Source organism: Scatophagus argus, chromosome 21 (genome assembly GCF_020382885.2).
Source record: "Scatophagus argus isolate fScaArg1 chromosome 21, fScaArg1.pri, whole genome shotgun sequence".
NCBI lineage: Eukaryota > Metazoa > Chordata > Actinopteri > Scatophagidae > Scatophagus > Scatophagus argus.
In genome coordinates, this window is record NC_058513.1 from 2,755,331 (window position 1) to 2,769,198 (window position 13,868).

At 38.7% G+C, this 13,868-nt stretch overlaps 1 protein-coding gene and 1 long non-coding RNA gene across 2 annotated transcripts; both read right to left on the reverse strand.

Moving 5' to 3' along the window:
* Positions 1-3,493: 3,493 nt before the first annotated feature.
* Positions 3,494-7,375, reverse strand: LOC124052987. The gene is made up of 2 exons (XR_006842096.1): positions 6,880-7,375; positions 3,494-6,786 (listed from the first exon to the last, which is right to left on the reverse strand). It is a non-coding gene; the product is annotated as an uncharacterized LOC124052987 (long non-coding RNA).
* A 474-nt stretch (positions 7,376-7,849) lies between these two features.
* On the reverse strand, positions 7,850-11,951 carry LOC124052986 (transmembrane protein 238-like). The gene is made up of 2 exons (XM_046377877.1): positions 11,261-11,951; positions 7,850-8,117 (listed from the first exon to the last, which is right to left on the reverse strand). The coding sequence occupies exon 1, from the start codon at positions 11,831-11,833 to the stop codon at positions 11,270-11,272; it is 564 nt and encodes a 187-aa protein (XP_046233833.1). The 5' UTR covers positions 11,834-11,951; the 3' UTR covers positions 7,850-8,117; positions 11,261-11,269.
* Positions 11,952-13,868: the final 1,917 nt, after the last annotated feature.

Sequence of the window (13,868 nt, forward strand, 5' to 3'; positions counted from 1 at the left end):
AAAAAAGAGGGACATCGGCCAATCAAAAGCGGCCAAACGGACGGAAGTACTGCGATAGACAATCCTTTAAACCAATGGGAAACCAGCATGGGTAGGCAGATGTGTGGTGTTTACCAATGACAACAATAATAAAAATAGCCGTAGAAAATAGAGATAGGTTGCAGTGCAGGCTGACACGCAGATGGCTGGAGAGCTGTAAAAAGCGGTGCAGTGATTTCAGGGATAGGATTTTAAGAGAAGAGAAGAGAAGATGAACTTTATTGATCCCGCAGTGGGGAAATTCACTTGTCGTGGCAGCTCACACGAACAGAAGAAGAGTGCAAAAAGCAAAAAATGTGCAAAAACAGTTACAAAAAAAATATAGAGGTAAAAAAAATTAACAATTTACAAGGTACAGTAAAAACAGCACAATATACAACTGTATACAAGTAGGACTAGACCATAGAGTTAAATAGTCAATCTACACAAGACAAGACTAAGAACACTTAGTCTATTCATTCTGTAAATGGCTCTACTTTCTCCACTTTTCAAAATAATTAAATTCTCTGCTCCATTTTCCCTGTTTTCTCTAAACTAACCCAACTTGTACCAGCTGTGTTGTTTTTGGATTATTAAAATACCTCAATAATATTGTAAAAGCTCTGCCTTCGAAAGTCAAGAATCATTTCAAGCCAAATTGCACAATGTTTTTGGGAGGCCTTTAAAAAAGTAAACTTAACTTATTTTCAGGCAACTTGGGGGTCAGCAAACTTGGCAGACTTTGTGGTAAGCACTTGCCTATTTACACAGACAAGTGCTTGGAGTTGTGTTCTAAATTCTAAAACTATTTTGATACTATATAATCTGAATATATATTAGTTTATTCACCTCTTTATTTCCTTTATTTGATTTGTAATTATCAATTAGATTAGATACAATTGGATTTTAATTTAATATTAATTTGATATTTTAGTTGTCCCTGCGTTGTGCTTTTTTGTTACAGATGCAATGAAAGACATTCATATGAATAGCTTCCATTTGATTGGATTCATTTATTTATTTATTTTATTCTTTCTTAGAATTTTTTTCCACTGGCTTTTCGTTTTTTGTTTTTTTGCGCTTTGGTGTTATTTACTACTTGGAATGATTACTCATAATACATACTAAAAAGGAAGATCCAGATTAAATCAGTGAAGAAACATAACAGACTTACTTGCCATACAGGTCACATGGTTTTATAAGTATGAAAATGATGTGAATTATATGCCATATCCTTCACAGTCACAATCACAGTCACTATCTTTCAGAAGAATCCTGTTCATTCTTTGAGTTCCACACACAGAAATCTCTGACATGGAGTATTGGAGCTGTCCTAGAGGCTTGTAGTGTATCAATATATTACACTACACTTTATGTTTCCCTTGGTTTGCCATCCATCTGTGTTCCACAGTGAAGCTGTGGATTAATCAAAGTACAGTCCACAAAAAAAAGTATACACCGCTGATTAGCAGCTTCTGTAATGAAATGCCAGGGTCAGTATAAACAGTCCACCCTCATATTATGGGGCAGCAGTTGTGCAAGTGATGACAGCTGCATATAACAATGTCTTCCAAACTAAGATCATTTAGGTGGCTAACCCACAAATCAACATGTACAGCGACTGTACCTTCGGTACAGGCTTAAGGGATGTCCTTTTAGTACCAAAAAAGAAAAAGAAATCGTGTCAAATATATCACATGACATATGTGATATGACTAACATATCACTTTGAGGTGTTATATGGACCCAAAGGGAACTTTACAGCACTCCCGTTGTATCTGTATGTGAATTTCTCACATGGGAAATGCAGTTCTACCAGTGCCTGCATCATTTAAAATGTCCAAAGACCATATGTGAAATGCACAAAATGCTTTTCGACGTGTGTTAAATTCACATATGAGTTTAGAGTACATGAAAGCTTTCAGAGGTTTCAACCATATTTGACAGTCTTCATCAGCAGATGGACTTTTCTAAGTTCTCAAGGTATCACCTGACCAAAGATAACTAAATAAACCACCGTGTTGTCTTATCTCCCGTCTACTGTGCGAATCCGCTTGATTGCAGTGATCCACCCAGCCGTGGTTTCCGTGCAGCCTGTAAGTTTACTAACTGTAGTACAGCAGGCAGCACGCCGTGAGCTCAGTGAATGTGTACGGACGTCGTGTTAAATATTGGATTTAAAGTCACTCCGGCACCGAGGCACGCTCTCATTGTCACAGAGCCGCGGTGCCACAAGCTGTTAGCGTCCTGACACCAGTGCGTGTTGTTCATTACGACTGCATCAAATATTAAAGAAAACGTGCTGCACTGAGGAAAGCCATGCGCCATGCCGCACGTGTACGGTGACAATGACGTAATCATATCGAACTGAGCTGCGTTCAGGACGAATACGCTGTGCATGAAGGTTGTGAAGCATGTGCGGTTTCGTCCATTTTTGTTGCCGTAATACAATTAGCTGCTTATTGTTTTTTTGTTTGGATTATAATAGTGAGATTTGTTATTCATAGTAATCAAATGTTACAAATGTTACAGAGCGATGTTGTAACTTTAGTGCGATTCAGTAAAATCCTGGCAAAATAAACCCAAGGTTCCTTACTAGCTTTTGTTGAGAAATATTGCGGCCTTCACCAGTGAGTTTGTTCAGTTAACGTTTAGACAGATCATATACATTATTATCTAATATATCTAAGAAGTTTTATAATAACAGACTTAATTTCATTTGCTGATGAAGGCTTTGAGATACTGTTAGAAGCTCCAAGGAAAACGATAAATGTCAAACTGTTGTCAAACTGTTGTTCAAGAATGATTTACTTCCATCTTACTTCAGAAAAAAAGCACAATTCATTTTTACTGTACTTGAAGACAGTAAAAACATTTTACTTGCAGAAGAAATACATCAGCGTTTTAGTTTAAAACATCAGTCATACCCACAGTATGACCTGAGTCCTGATTGGAGCTGTTTTACCTCTGTACTGACTTATGAGACTTACATTCTTGAGTGTAGGCTAACCTGCACAACTTTCCAACTTTCCAACTTTCCAATTCAATTCCAATCTCTGTCTGAATAACAGAAGGTTTTCAAAAAAGATGGGCAGCGCTGTGTTTGCCTGTGTCAGCAGCATATCAGTCATAATACATGATGCTTGGAGCCATCAGCCTTTATACATGAATGTACATTGAAATCTTCACCTGTGTTCCCATCGTCATAATTATTATTTTATTTACTATTTATTATTTTTAGTAGTAGTAGTGGTAGAAGCAACAGCAGCAGCAACAGTAGCAGTAGTGATGCTAGATGAGTAGACTTTATCTGCAGTGAAACAGCAGTCCAGTGCTGCCCCCTGCTGTTTTTTTTATTGTCACGCAGGGATCATCTGAGAGTCTCATTTGGCTGTGGTAACTGCTTGTGTACAGTCACCAGTACTGTATGGTTACAGACATATTAAGACAGATTCAAAAGCTGACGAACAGCAAGTGAATTAAATTTGTTTAATACATAAATAAATGAAAAATTCTGGGGCTGTATTGTTATGTTAGACACCAATGCAGCAGATCTGCACACTATCTAAAAATCATTCAACAATTTCCAAACCCGCCCCTGAAAAGTGGAAGGAGTATTTTGAAAAATGTCATTGCTCTGGGAAAATATTCCATTACATTTCAGAAAACATTACATCTGACAACCATTAACAGAAATAATACATATTTAAAACCACAAGGAATACACAGCACATGAGGATAAGCAGAAAAATCAGAGGTCTTTTTGGATCCACGTAGACCTCCAATCTCCTGCTGAAGCTTGTATAACTACACCATGAGACTGATTTTATTCACAGGTTAAAATATTACCCCCAGACAGAATGATCTCAAAACAACCACCCCGAATGAACAAAGATTAATTCATGCCTGATATAACTGAGGTGCCTTAATACTTAATATTTATCCACTTATTGATGTACCTTGTAAGTTTAAATAATTGATACATTCTCACCCATTAAAGTTAGCCTTGTGCTGTTGCTCAGTGCTTGTTGCCCTGGTGAGAAGTCTCTAAAACAGCTCTCTAATCTCTTGGTACACAGTAAGTCCCCACTGAAACCAGACTGATGAGACATTCTTTTAGGCAAGTTAGCACCTCATTAGGGCACATGCATTCAGTGCAAGTGAAAGTGGGATAATTACGTTCGTAAACAAAGCCTGTAATGATCTTGAACTTGGACGGTCAGTGGGACAGACTAGATTTATGTGGCTGTGATATGGGCGGAACATAAAGGGTGACATGACTGGAAGATACTTGATATTTGATAAAAGTGGAAAAAATCTGTGAATTTGTATTATTGATCACAATGTGCCTGGCAACATCCTTTTGAATGTGTGATACCTGCCCCATGTGGGCGAGAAGAACCAAGGAGACTTTACCAGTGGTAGAAAGTAATTTAGTGTTTTGAGCTTTGAGGTACTTGTATATTTCTATTGTGTTTTATACCTCTACTCCACAACTCAGTCAAATTACTGCATTATAAATTTGTATTTCTTTTTTGGACTTACTAATGTTTGCTTGGTTATTTGTGCAACTGCAACTCATTAACATGAGAACCATGGCAAGGGCCCCGACAAGACAGTACTCTGGTATCCCAAGCCAGACAGCTGCTTTAATGTATGACAATGCATTATATTGTCTAAGGCTAATATTTTTTTTCATTGTAAACTCTTGATCTGAAAAGTAAATAGTTAACTAAAGCTGTCAGGTAAATGTAGTGAATTACATTATTTCCATTTGAGAAGAAGTCTAAATAATTGGAGTCAATTACAGGTACCTCAAAATCGTACTTAAGTACAAGTACAAGTACTTCACAACACTTAAACGTTGCTTACAGAGTATAAAAGTCTTTCTGTATAATGAGTGCTTTTACTTTTGTTACTTTATGTAAATTTTCTTATGATAATATATTATATAATTACATTTATAATAATTATAATTCGATTAATAATTGATCCTATATTATTATTATTATTATTATTGAAAATAGGTTATATCTTATGTAAAATCTTTTTCTGAAGTAGGCCAGCAAATTTAAATAAAATAAATACATACATTTTATTTATTTACATTTTTTATTTATTTATTTTTGCTGTGATGTAGCAGGTTTTACTCCTCTACCGCTACACTTTACTCTGAAGCTCCATCACATCAAATGCCGACACAGTCCTGCTGTGTGTGTGAAGTGCTGGCAGGAGCCACAGGAACCAAACACTACACTGACAGGCCCTGCAGAACTTGATCCATGTCCCCTTTGTCACCACGGCGTTGAGTCAAACAGTGTCATGTTCAGGTGACCCAGGGCAGGAGTGGGAGTGTGTTTGTGTGCGCACGCTGGCAAAAGCTAATGGAAAGACACGTTAGGTGTGAGGTGGAACCTGAAGCCCCAGAGACGGAGGGACTGTGACACATCGGAATCAGCTCCAAGTAATTCTCACAGAGCTGTTTGAGCAGTTTGGGTGCAGTTATGAATTAGTAATGCATGCCTGACACATTTCCAAACACTCGCCTTGTGCAAGGCTAAATGGCTGTGTGGACCAACTCCTTGAAAACATTGCAGCTTTTGAAAAAAGTGAATAGCAGAGTAAATATAGACGTAGAAAGACATTTGACACATCAAACATATCATCTAAATCACTTGTATCTGAAAATCTGTTTTCTTAAAAAATGCTTTGTTGCTTTTGTGTTCTCTTTTGTCTCCTTGCTTGTCTTGTTGTTGAAACTCTGTTCTTGTGGCTAGTGTTATTAAGCTTGAGGAATATTCTGGTGTTAAGCTTAAGTAACAGCCACACTGTAAACAGGGTGTGTCTAACCATAACTCTTTAGTAACAGGGAAACAAGCTGCGCCACATACTTGATGAAGTGATTACAGGGGCACATATTCTTACTTAAACACAAAAAGTTCCAAAAGTTACATATTTATATATTGTTGTCATATTTCATTGATGGGGGGAAAATGTCTCTCTTCCTCCTCACACAATCTCATTATTGTAATATGAGAGCTCTCTGTGCTCCAGTAGCTAATGGACCCAGTTTGACTGGTTCCCACTGAATGGGTTGACCGACCAATACTCAGATTTCACAACAGAAAAATCACTTCAGAGAATGATCGGGAACAATGGCCTTAGAAGGACGTTGATAAACACTATAAATAAATAAAAGCTTGCTCAACTGTGTCACTGAGATGTAAATGTAGTGGAAATGTACGTATATTCATGTATGTATAAGATCCTGGTCCTGATTTTGAAGTTAGCATGAGATGTGAGTTAAAAAGTCTGCATAATCTGATGAAATCAACAAAATGTATCTCATTAGAGAAACAGCTTACAGAATGCTATCGTCATGGCCAGGCAGGCCTGAGATGTCATGTCAGGGTTCATTATCACTGTGTACCTTTACTAGTACTGTTTAAACAGGTATTTAGATATCTACTCTAAAACTGATGAACAGCAATTAATTTATCAAGTTCCACGTTATTAACAGCTGAATGCTAATCGTTATATTTGGTATCTGTACAGATCTGCACATTGCATAAAAATGAATCATGCAGATGCACTAATCTTGTTTTAAGACTGAAACTTTCAAGAGTACCGAATGCTGGCGCCATGTTGATAATTGCACTGGTGTTAGTGAGGTAACTTCATGGCACAATTCAAAAAGGATAAAAAAAAATGTCCTTTCAGATTAAATCTCTTGTATTTGTCTCTTCAGAGTAAAGTCCAAAGTCTTCCCTATAGAGAAAGGAACAAAGCTTTGTTAAAAGAAAATCACTCACTTCACAACATGTGCTGAGTGTGTAATACTTTAAATGTGAAGATATGCACCTGTAGCTGTAACTCTGGTTTCATTTTCAAGCTCCAGTAGCCAGAAAACTCCTTTGTGCTGCAAATGAAGAAGCCATGAATCTCATTTGGGGAGCAACTCCTCCGTCGGCACCTCCAGGTTTCCTAGGTACCAGAAGATCCAGAAAACCAGGCTAAGGAAGATAATGAGGGGTCCTGAGAACACAAAGAAATCCCAGTAGCTCAGAGGAGCCGCGACCCCAATGAAGAAGAGGATGAGGCCTGCTGCATCCAGGAAGACGGCGATGAAGAAAAACAGCAGGCAGTGGCCGAGATAGGCGGTATAATCCATGATAGAAGTAGCTGACTGCGCTTGTGGTTTCGGCAATTATTCACAGCTTTTTCAGTTTGTCTGCGTGATGTAAAAAAATGTTAGGAGTGAAAGAAATTCAGAAGAAATTCATCCTTCTCAGTGCCGCCTGTGAGTCTGAAGTGAGACTGATGAGAAGGAAGAGTTTAAACACTCAGGTCACATTCCTTTCTGTATCTACATCTCACTTTTTTTCATGGCACCGCCTGACAGAGGAGAAATATGTTTCCTTCATGGTGACAAGAGATTTTCCGGCTCTGTCGTCGGATGTGGCTTCATTTCATAAACATGTTATATTTCAGCATGCACGGATCCAGGCCTTATCTCAGGCCCACAGGTGGATTTGGAGAAGCCAGGAATATAGGACTCATATTTTTGGCCTTTGGAAGATTTGGAATAACATAGCGAGAGAACACCTACGGTGCTGTTTACATCCTTCAAAAAGTAACATTAAAAAATGACTATGAGAGAAAAATCAGCTTCCTGTGTGGCTTATAAAAGTTATTAAACAACAAAAGCTAGAAACCAGACAAGGAAGAGCAGATAAGAAAAGCTGTCCCTTGCGTAACTCAGGGGTGGAACTGTGTTATTATCTGACAAACAGCATCAGTCATCTATATGAAGAAACAACCTCAAACAGTATCCAATTACATGTAAACTTTATTCCCAACAACAATAATTTACATCTGGCACAAAATCAGCAGATAAAAATAGAAATTTGCTATGTACATGTTCAAGACCTTTTCTTTCTCTGTGCACAGCCCTTCTGCCTACTGTGGATGCAGGGCTTCTCCCTGATTGAGAAATTGTCTTCCCCATTAAAAAACCAAAAAAAAACAACCAAAAAGGTGACTTCAGTTCATAAGCTCAGTGTTTTCAGACCCACAGCACCGGGAAAGCTGGACGTCGCCTGAAAAGAAGAGGAAAGAGAGGCTTTTATGTATTTGTACAGGTTGAAATTACAGTACAAAAATAATTAGAATTTACAGCGAAGATAACGTTTTCTGGTGAATCTGTCAATTTCTTTTTAGAATAAGAAATGTAAGGTGTGGAGGATTGTTAAATTTGGATAATATTAAAACATACTTTCAAAGCAATTGACTTTCCTGAGATAAAGGAGACAATAGGGTGCAATAATTTGCAAGAATGTTTTTGGAGGAAGAAATTTTTGGTTTGTTAAAAATCTACTCATCTATACTATGTAGTGTAAGACCACATTCATATCAACAGATGGTGTAAAAACATTGTTGGCCTACAAAGTAACTTTCCATTTTTTAAATGGAATATAGGGAATAAATACTGACATTATCAATGTGTTCTCAGTCAGCTTCTGATCATGAAAAAAGTCTGTGTGAATTTTACTGACAATATGTTAAATCAAGCAGAAAAAACAGAACTAGCTATGAATTACAAATGGAGGGTAAAAGTGTCCAATTAAATGTCCATCATAATTAGGGCTGGGTATCATTTAAAAAAATCAGGATACAAATACCAATAGCAGTACTCTTAAAGTGATACAGATACCAGTAGATTACTTCATTTGCAAATTTGCTGCAGTCTACTTTAAAAGTACCCCAGACAAATAGTATCATTTGACTGGAGAAGTTTCAGTACTACTTATTTCAGTCAACACCTCAATCACACTTTCCTAAAGGCCAAAAATGTTTAGCTCATACAGGAAAAAAGAAAAGTAGCAAATCAAATCTTCACCACTAAAAAGCTACAGCTAGGAAATATTTGGCATTTTCTCTTTGAGAAAATAAATAAATAAATAATAAAGTGATTAATTGTTTCATCCTTGGTTATCTGTAAACATTATGGAAGAAATTATATTTGCCAAAGAGTAATTTATAATTTATAAAATATATTTTATATACATAAGAAATGCTATGCCAGTTTGGATGATGCCTGAATATTATCTTGTTGTTTTTTTTCCACGTGGGTGGAATGGTCTTCATAGAAACTATACTTGTAACTGAAAAGAAAAAAAAATGGTAACCTTTAGTATTAAATACAGCACCACAGAGCATAAAAAGTGATCATATTCAAACACAGTGCTGCTTTGTATGCCTATCACAGTTGGTTACAAATAAATAAACATAAACATAAATACAGCTCTGCCACTTACACTTAAAACTTTAGGCTAAGTTACTTAAAATAAGGCTTGTCACCCTCCGTCTCCAGCTCCATATTTAATCACATGATACCCTATAATTTTCCATTATGAAACACTGGTAATTCCCTTCACCATTAACAGTTCACAGCACTATGTACACAACAGCATGAATACAGATAAGGCAGTCATCACAATCTGAGCCAAAGCTCTCCACATGCTACCCAACCGTTAATGGCATCAGTTAATGGACGTTGGGAAATTCTTGTTACTCCCGAGCAGCACTGTACAAACACTAATCCACACAAGCCACTGTCAGAGCTGATTGATAAACATCTCACTTTATGACTCATAATGTAGAAAGGTTGGTGGTTGCTACAATGGCAATGTTGTTCTTAGGTGGAGGCCTGTGTTCATTGGAACAGTGTCCAGTGATAAAACCCTCTAACATTACATGCACTCAGTCAGGGTTAAAGCCAGGATTTTAGAAAACAATGAGGCTCAACTTATTCAATGCAAACCCACCCGCCGACAATTTGTGTTGTTGTTTTTTTTGTTTTTTTTTTGACCATCCACCCAATAAAAGCCTGTCAAACTTTATTCTAAGCGAGTTCTGAAGGTGTAATGTGTTCACATTAGAAAATAACAATACAAAAAAAAAAATATGTTTTTTTTAATTTTGTGTTAATGTATGCTATTCTACCACTAAAATATACATTGTAGTAAACTGCAAGTAGTGGTGAGGCAAACTCTATATCTCTGATGGATAAATACTAATACTTTCTTATACCTGATTTCAATTGATACTTTTAGCCTGAAAGTACAGTCAACTGTAAAGCCACGTCATTTCACGTCAGCACAATTTAAACTCCAATTCTTAAAAACAAGTCATGGATTTTAGTGGGTTCTGTTGCAGCTACAGCTTTGCTCTCAGTGCTTGTCTGTCCTGTATTCAACACAACAAAATTATGTTTGTTCTTGACCACACCAATTCCATATCTCAACACCCATTAGCCAACTTAGATAATATGGGAATCAGACTAGGGCCCATTAAAGTTAACTACCTGGAACTCGTGGGTGGAAGCAGTGTACTTGAAGCAGGCTTATATCTGATCTCATCCTCTGTGAGAAGGCCCAGCTATGCCCATACCTCCTGCACTCTGTTCCGCTGGATCAATAAGCACTGCTGAGTTCCATTAAAATGCAATTGCGCCTTTTAGCCCAAAGGGTGTCTGGCTTGCCACCCAGTTACAAGCAAAGTGATGGCTAAAATAATGCAAAACTGTGAAGGTGAGCAGAAACGGTCAGGCTCATTAATTAAAAGCTGCCACGGGCCACTGAGGATCTTTTCACAGCAGCCAAGGAAAGAAAGAAAAAAAAAATTATTAATACAGATATTCATGAACAGGGTGTGCTTGGAAGAGTCCTGGGGGGGAGACATGTTTGTGGGGGTGCCCATTCCTCAGCAACAGCTTCACTGTGGGTGTCATCTTATCACTGACAATAATTCGAGACATTTCATAATTATGAGTGGGGTGAGAGCAGAGGGAAGGCTGCCATGCCAACGTGCAATACAGTTAGGATGCTAAAAGTCATGATGAAAGAGTTACAGCTGTAGCAGCGAGCAGCTGATGCCAAGTAAAACAACAGCAGACTGGCAGAGAAGGTGAAAGCAGGGCAATGTGTTGAATATTTATGATTTTCAATTATGATTGCTTGTTAGATCCACACTTTAAGAGGTTCATACATTTTTTAGAGGCTCGCTTTAACTTTTAGAGACTGCTGCAACAGGTTTTACTGTCAGGAGATAGAGTAGGTCAGAGGAAATGGGTTTTCAAAGTCCCCTCGCCACGTTACAGTAACAGACTCTAGACACGGGGGTGTTGAGGTGGCCTCGGCTGTAGCTGATGAAGAGGAGGAAGAGGAGGTAAAATACGCACCAGGTCCTGTCAGAGAAGCCTCTCTGCTTTGTCTTCCGCCGCCTGCAGCGCCACGTCCGAGCTTCTCAACACCCCCAACTCCACGTTTTTGTCTGCTGGAGATGCGCACTCTGACCCTCCATCAAACCCTCTGTTGTCGTGACCTGACACGGATCCAGTTCGGCTGCTGTCTTCCCAAGTAATCCGAGAGGGCGCAGCAGCACGCACAGTCCCGTTCATCTCCTTCCCGTTCCCCACGCTCTTCTTCTTTCCCTCCCCGGCTTCCAGCGGCTTCGTGGCGCCTTTGGAGAACCTCTCAGACAGCTTCCTGGCCCAGTGCGTAAAGTTGATGTCCAAGGAGCCTCTCCTGTCCTCCGCGTACGGCTGGACGTTCGACGTGTACCACAAAACCCACCACACCAAACTGAGGAAAATAATGACAGAGCCCGTGTAGATGAGGAAATCCCCGTAGAAGCGGCCGTCCAAGTTAAGATTTCCAAAAATCCCGACCAGAAGTACAACCAGACCAGCCACATCAAAAACAACACCGAGGAAGAACAACGGCGCGCAGTTCCCCACGCAGCTGCGGGCCATGCCGGAGGAGAGAGCAGAGCCCGAGTAACGGCGCTCAGCACTTTAACTTGTTTTTCAGGACGCACATTTCCCAACCTTACACCTGTGCGGTGTTCACCTGTGCGCAGGCCCCGCCCTCAGTCCACGTCACTATATCCAGTGGCTCAGATGAACACGCTTGCTTGTGATTTCTCTGGCTTTCTGAATTCAGAAATCGTTATTTCACTTACACGACACAAATCAAGACGAACTCATTAAAAGTTATGTTAAGGGGTCACTTTGTCTAAACTGTTTTTCTGGAAGTCTTTCTGAAACACATTTTTGAACAGACACCCTGGTTCAGCTGATTGGTTTGCTGTTTAATAATCTGTATCTGTACATGTGATTCAGTATTTTAGATTGTTTTGTTGTATTACTATGTTCTGTATATTCTATGTGCAGGAAACATTTTGTGTTTTCTTCTTGTACTTGTGTTTTTATTTATTTGATTTTTTTTTGTCATCTTTTGTCCCTGACTGAAAGCCAAGTGTCCTGCCTCGGATAACACAATGACTAAACCGAGCTAAATACTGAATCTATTTTATTTACAATTTTAATATGTTTAATATAAGTTTTCTAACCATACCTGTACAGTTTACAATCCCACCAAAATGATAAATATGCCAAGAAAACTATAGTCAACCTGAGCTAAGTGTCCTCAGTTATGGTCACAGCTCAGTGTGCAGTTCCACTAAAATAAATGAGAAAATGTGAATTGACCCTTTACTTTTAGGGCTGCAAAATGTCTCAGCAGTTGCTCTTTCTATTTTGGAAAACATGACAAGGACACTTCACCTTCAAAGCGCAGATATTAGGTTTAAAAAAGGCAGAAAGCTGCCCCAAACTTTACTTGTTTATTCAGGCAGGTTTCAGTGAGGAACAGGCTTTCTTTTGCAGGAATGCCCCGTTCACACACATAGAGTTCCACACATTCACACCTGGAATCTGCCCCAGTACAACACACAACACACAGTTTGACTTCCTCGTCACTGAGCAGCTTCACTAGAGCGGTAAGGTGTTAAAGGGATACTTCACTCCAAAATCTAAACAACAAATTTTACTTTTACCTTCTGTTTATCCATCTAGACTGTGTTAGTGTGTGTTGCTGAGTTCTGGAGATATCAGCTGCAGGGATATCTGCCTTCTTTTCAGTATAATGGAGCTAGCTAATGGAGCAAGCCATAAATGTTTACATGTCATGCTGTCACGAGCCAGAGCTTCTCCTCCATGGACAGATGCATGTGTCTTCCTGTGCTGTGATACTTTCCCAGGATTTATTGTGCAAGTCTGGGGAATGAACAAGTGATGGGCAACATGCTTTTGTATCAAGGCTTTGGTCCCACTTAGCATCATGACTACAAATTGAAACAGTTAGTCACTTTCATAGCTTTCTTTGTCTTTCTGCAGGAGCGAGTAACGTCTGTTACAGTTCATGTTTAGATTTGGAAGTTTAAGTGGAGTTCTAACAATCTACATGTGAACACATCCGCGTTGTAACGCTTGTAACATGTATATGAAATCTGACATGAATGCACTTTTCTATCCAGATTGTAATTAGCTTAGGTGTATTAGTTGTGAATTAAAAAAAAAAAACAGATCCATTAGCAAAAGAAGTGGCTGTGTGGTTGGTTTGAATTTCTGAAAGCTGAGGATGACTTCATGAGGAGAAGATCGAGTTTAACTGAACCAATTCATTAAACCTAACAAATAATTGGCAACTTAATGTCAAACAAGGAGCTCAAAGAGAAACACACGGTAGAAATCATTCAAGGAGAATTTTCAATTTGCTCAGCTATAGAGGCAGTGTAAGTATCTAAAGCTACAGGGATAATTAAGTGTAATGATGGAAAAAGATGAAGTGTCAAGACATGCAAATATTCGTCTAAGCTATTCACACTGTGATTGGAGTCTGAAATGTCACACCAGCCAGAGGCAGTAGAAAGTACCCACCTTCCTCTCAGTTTGCCTTTCACCTCTTTTCTCGATCGACACCTTATTGAAACTGCAACCTAGCCAT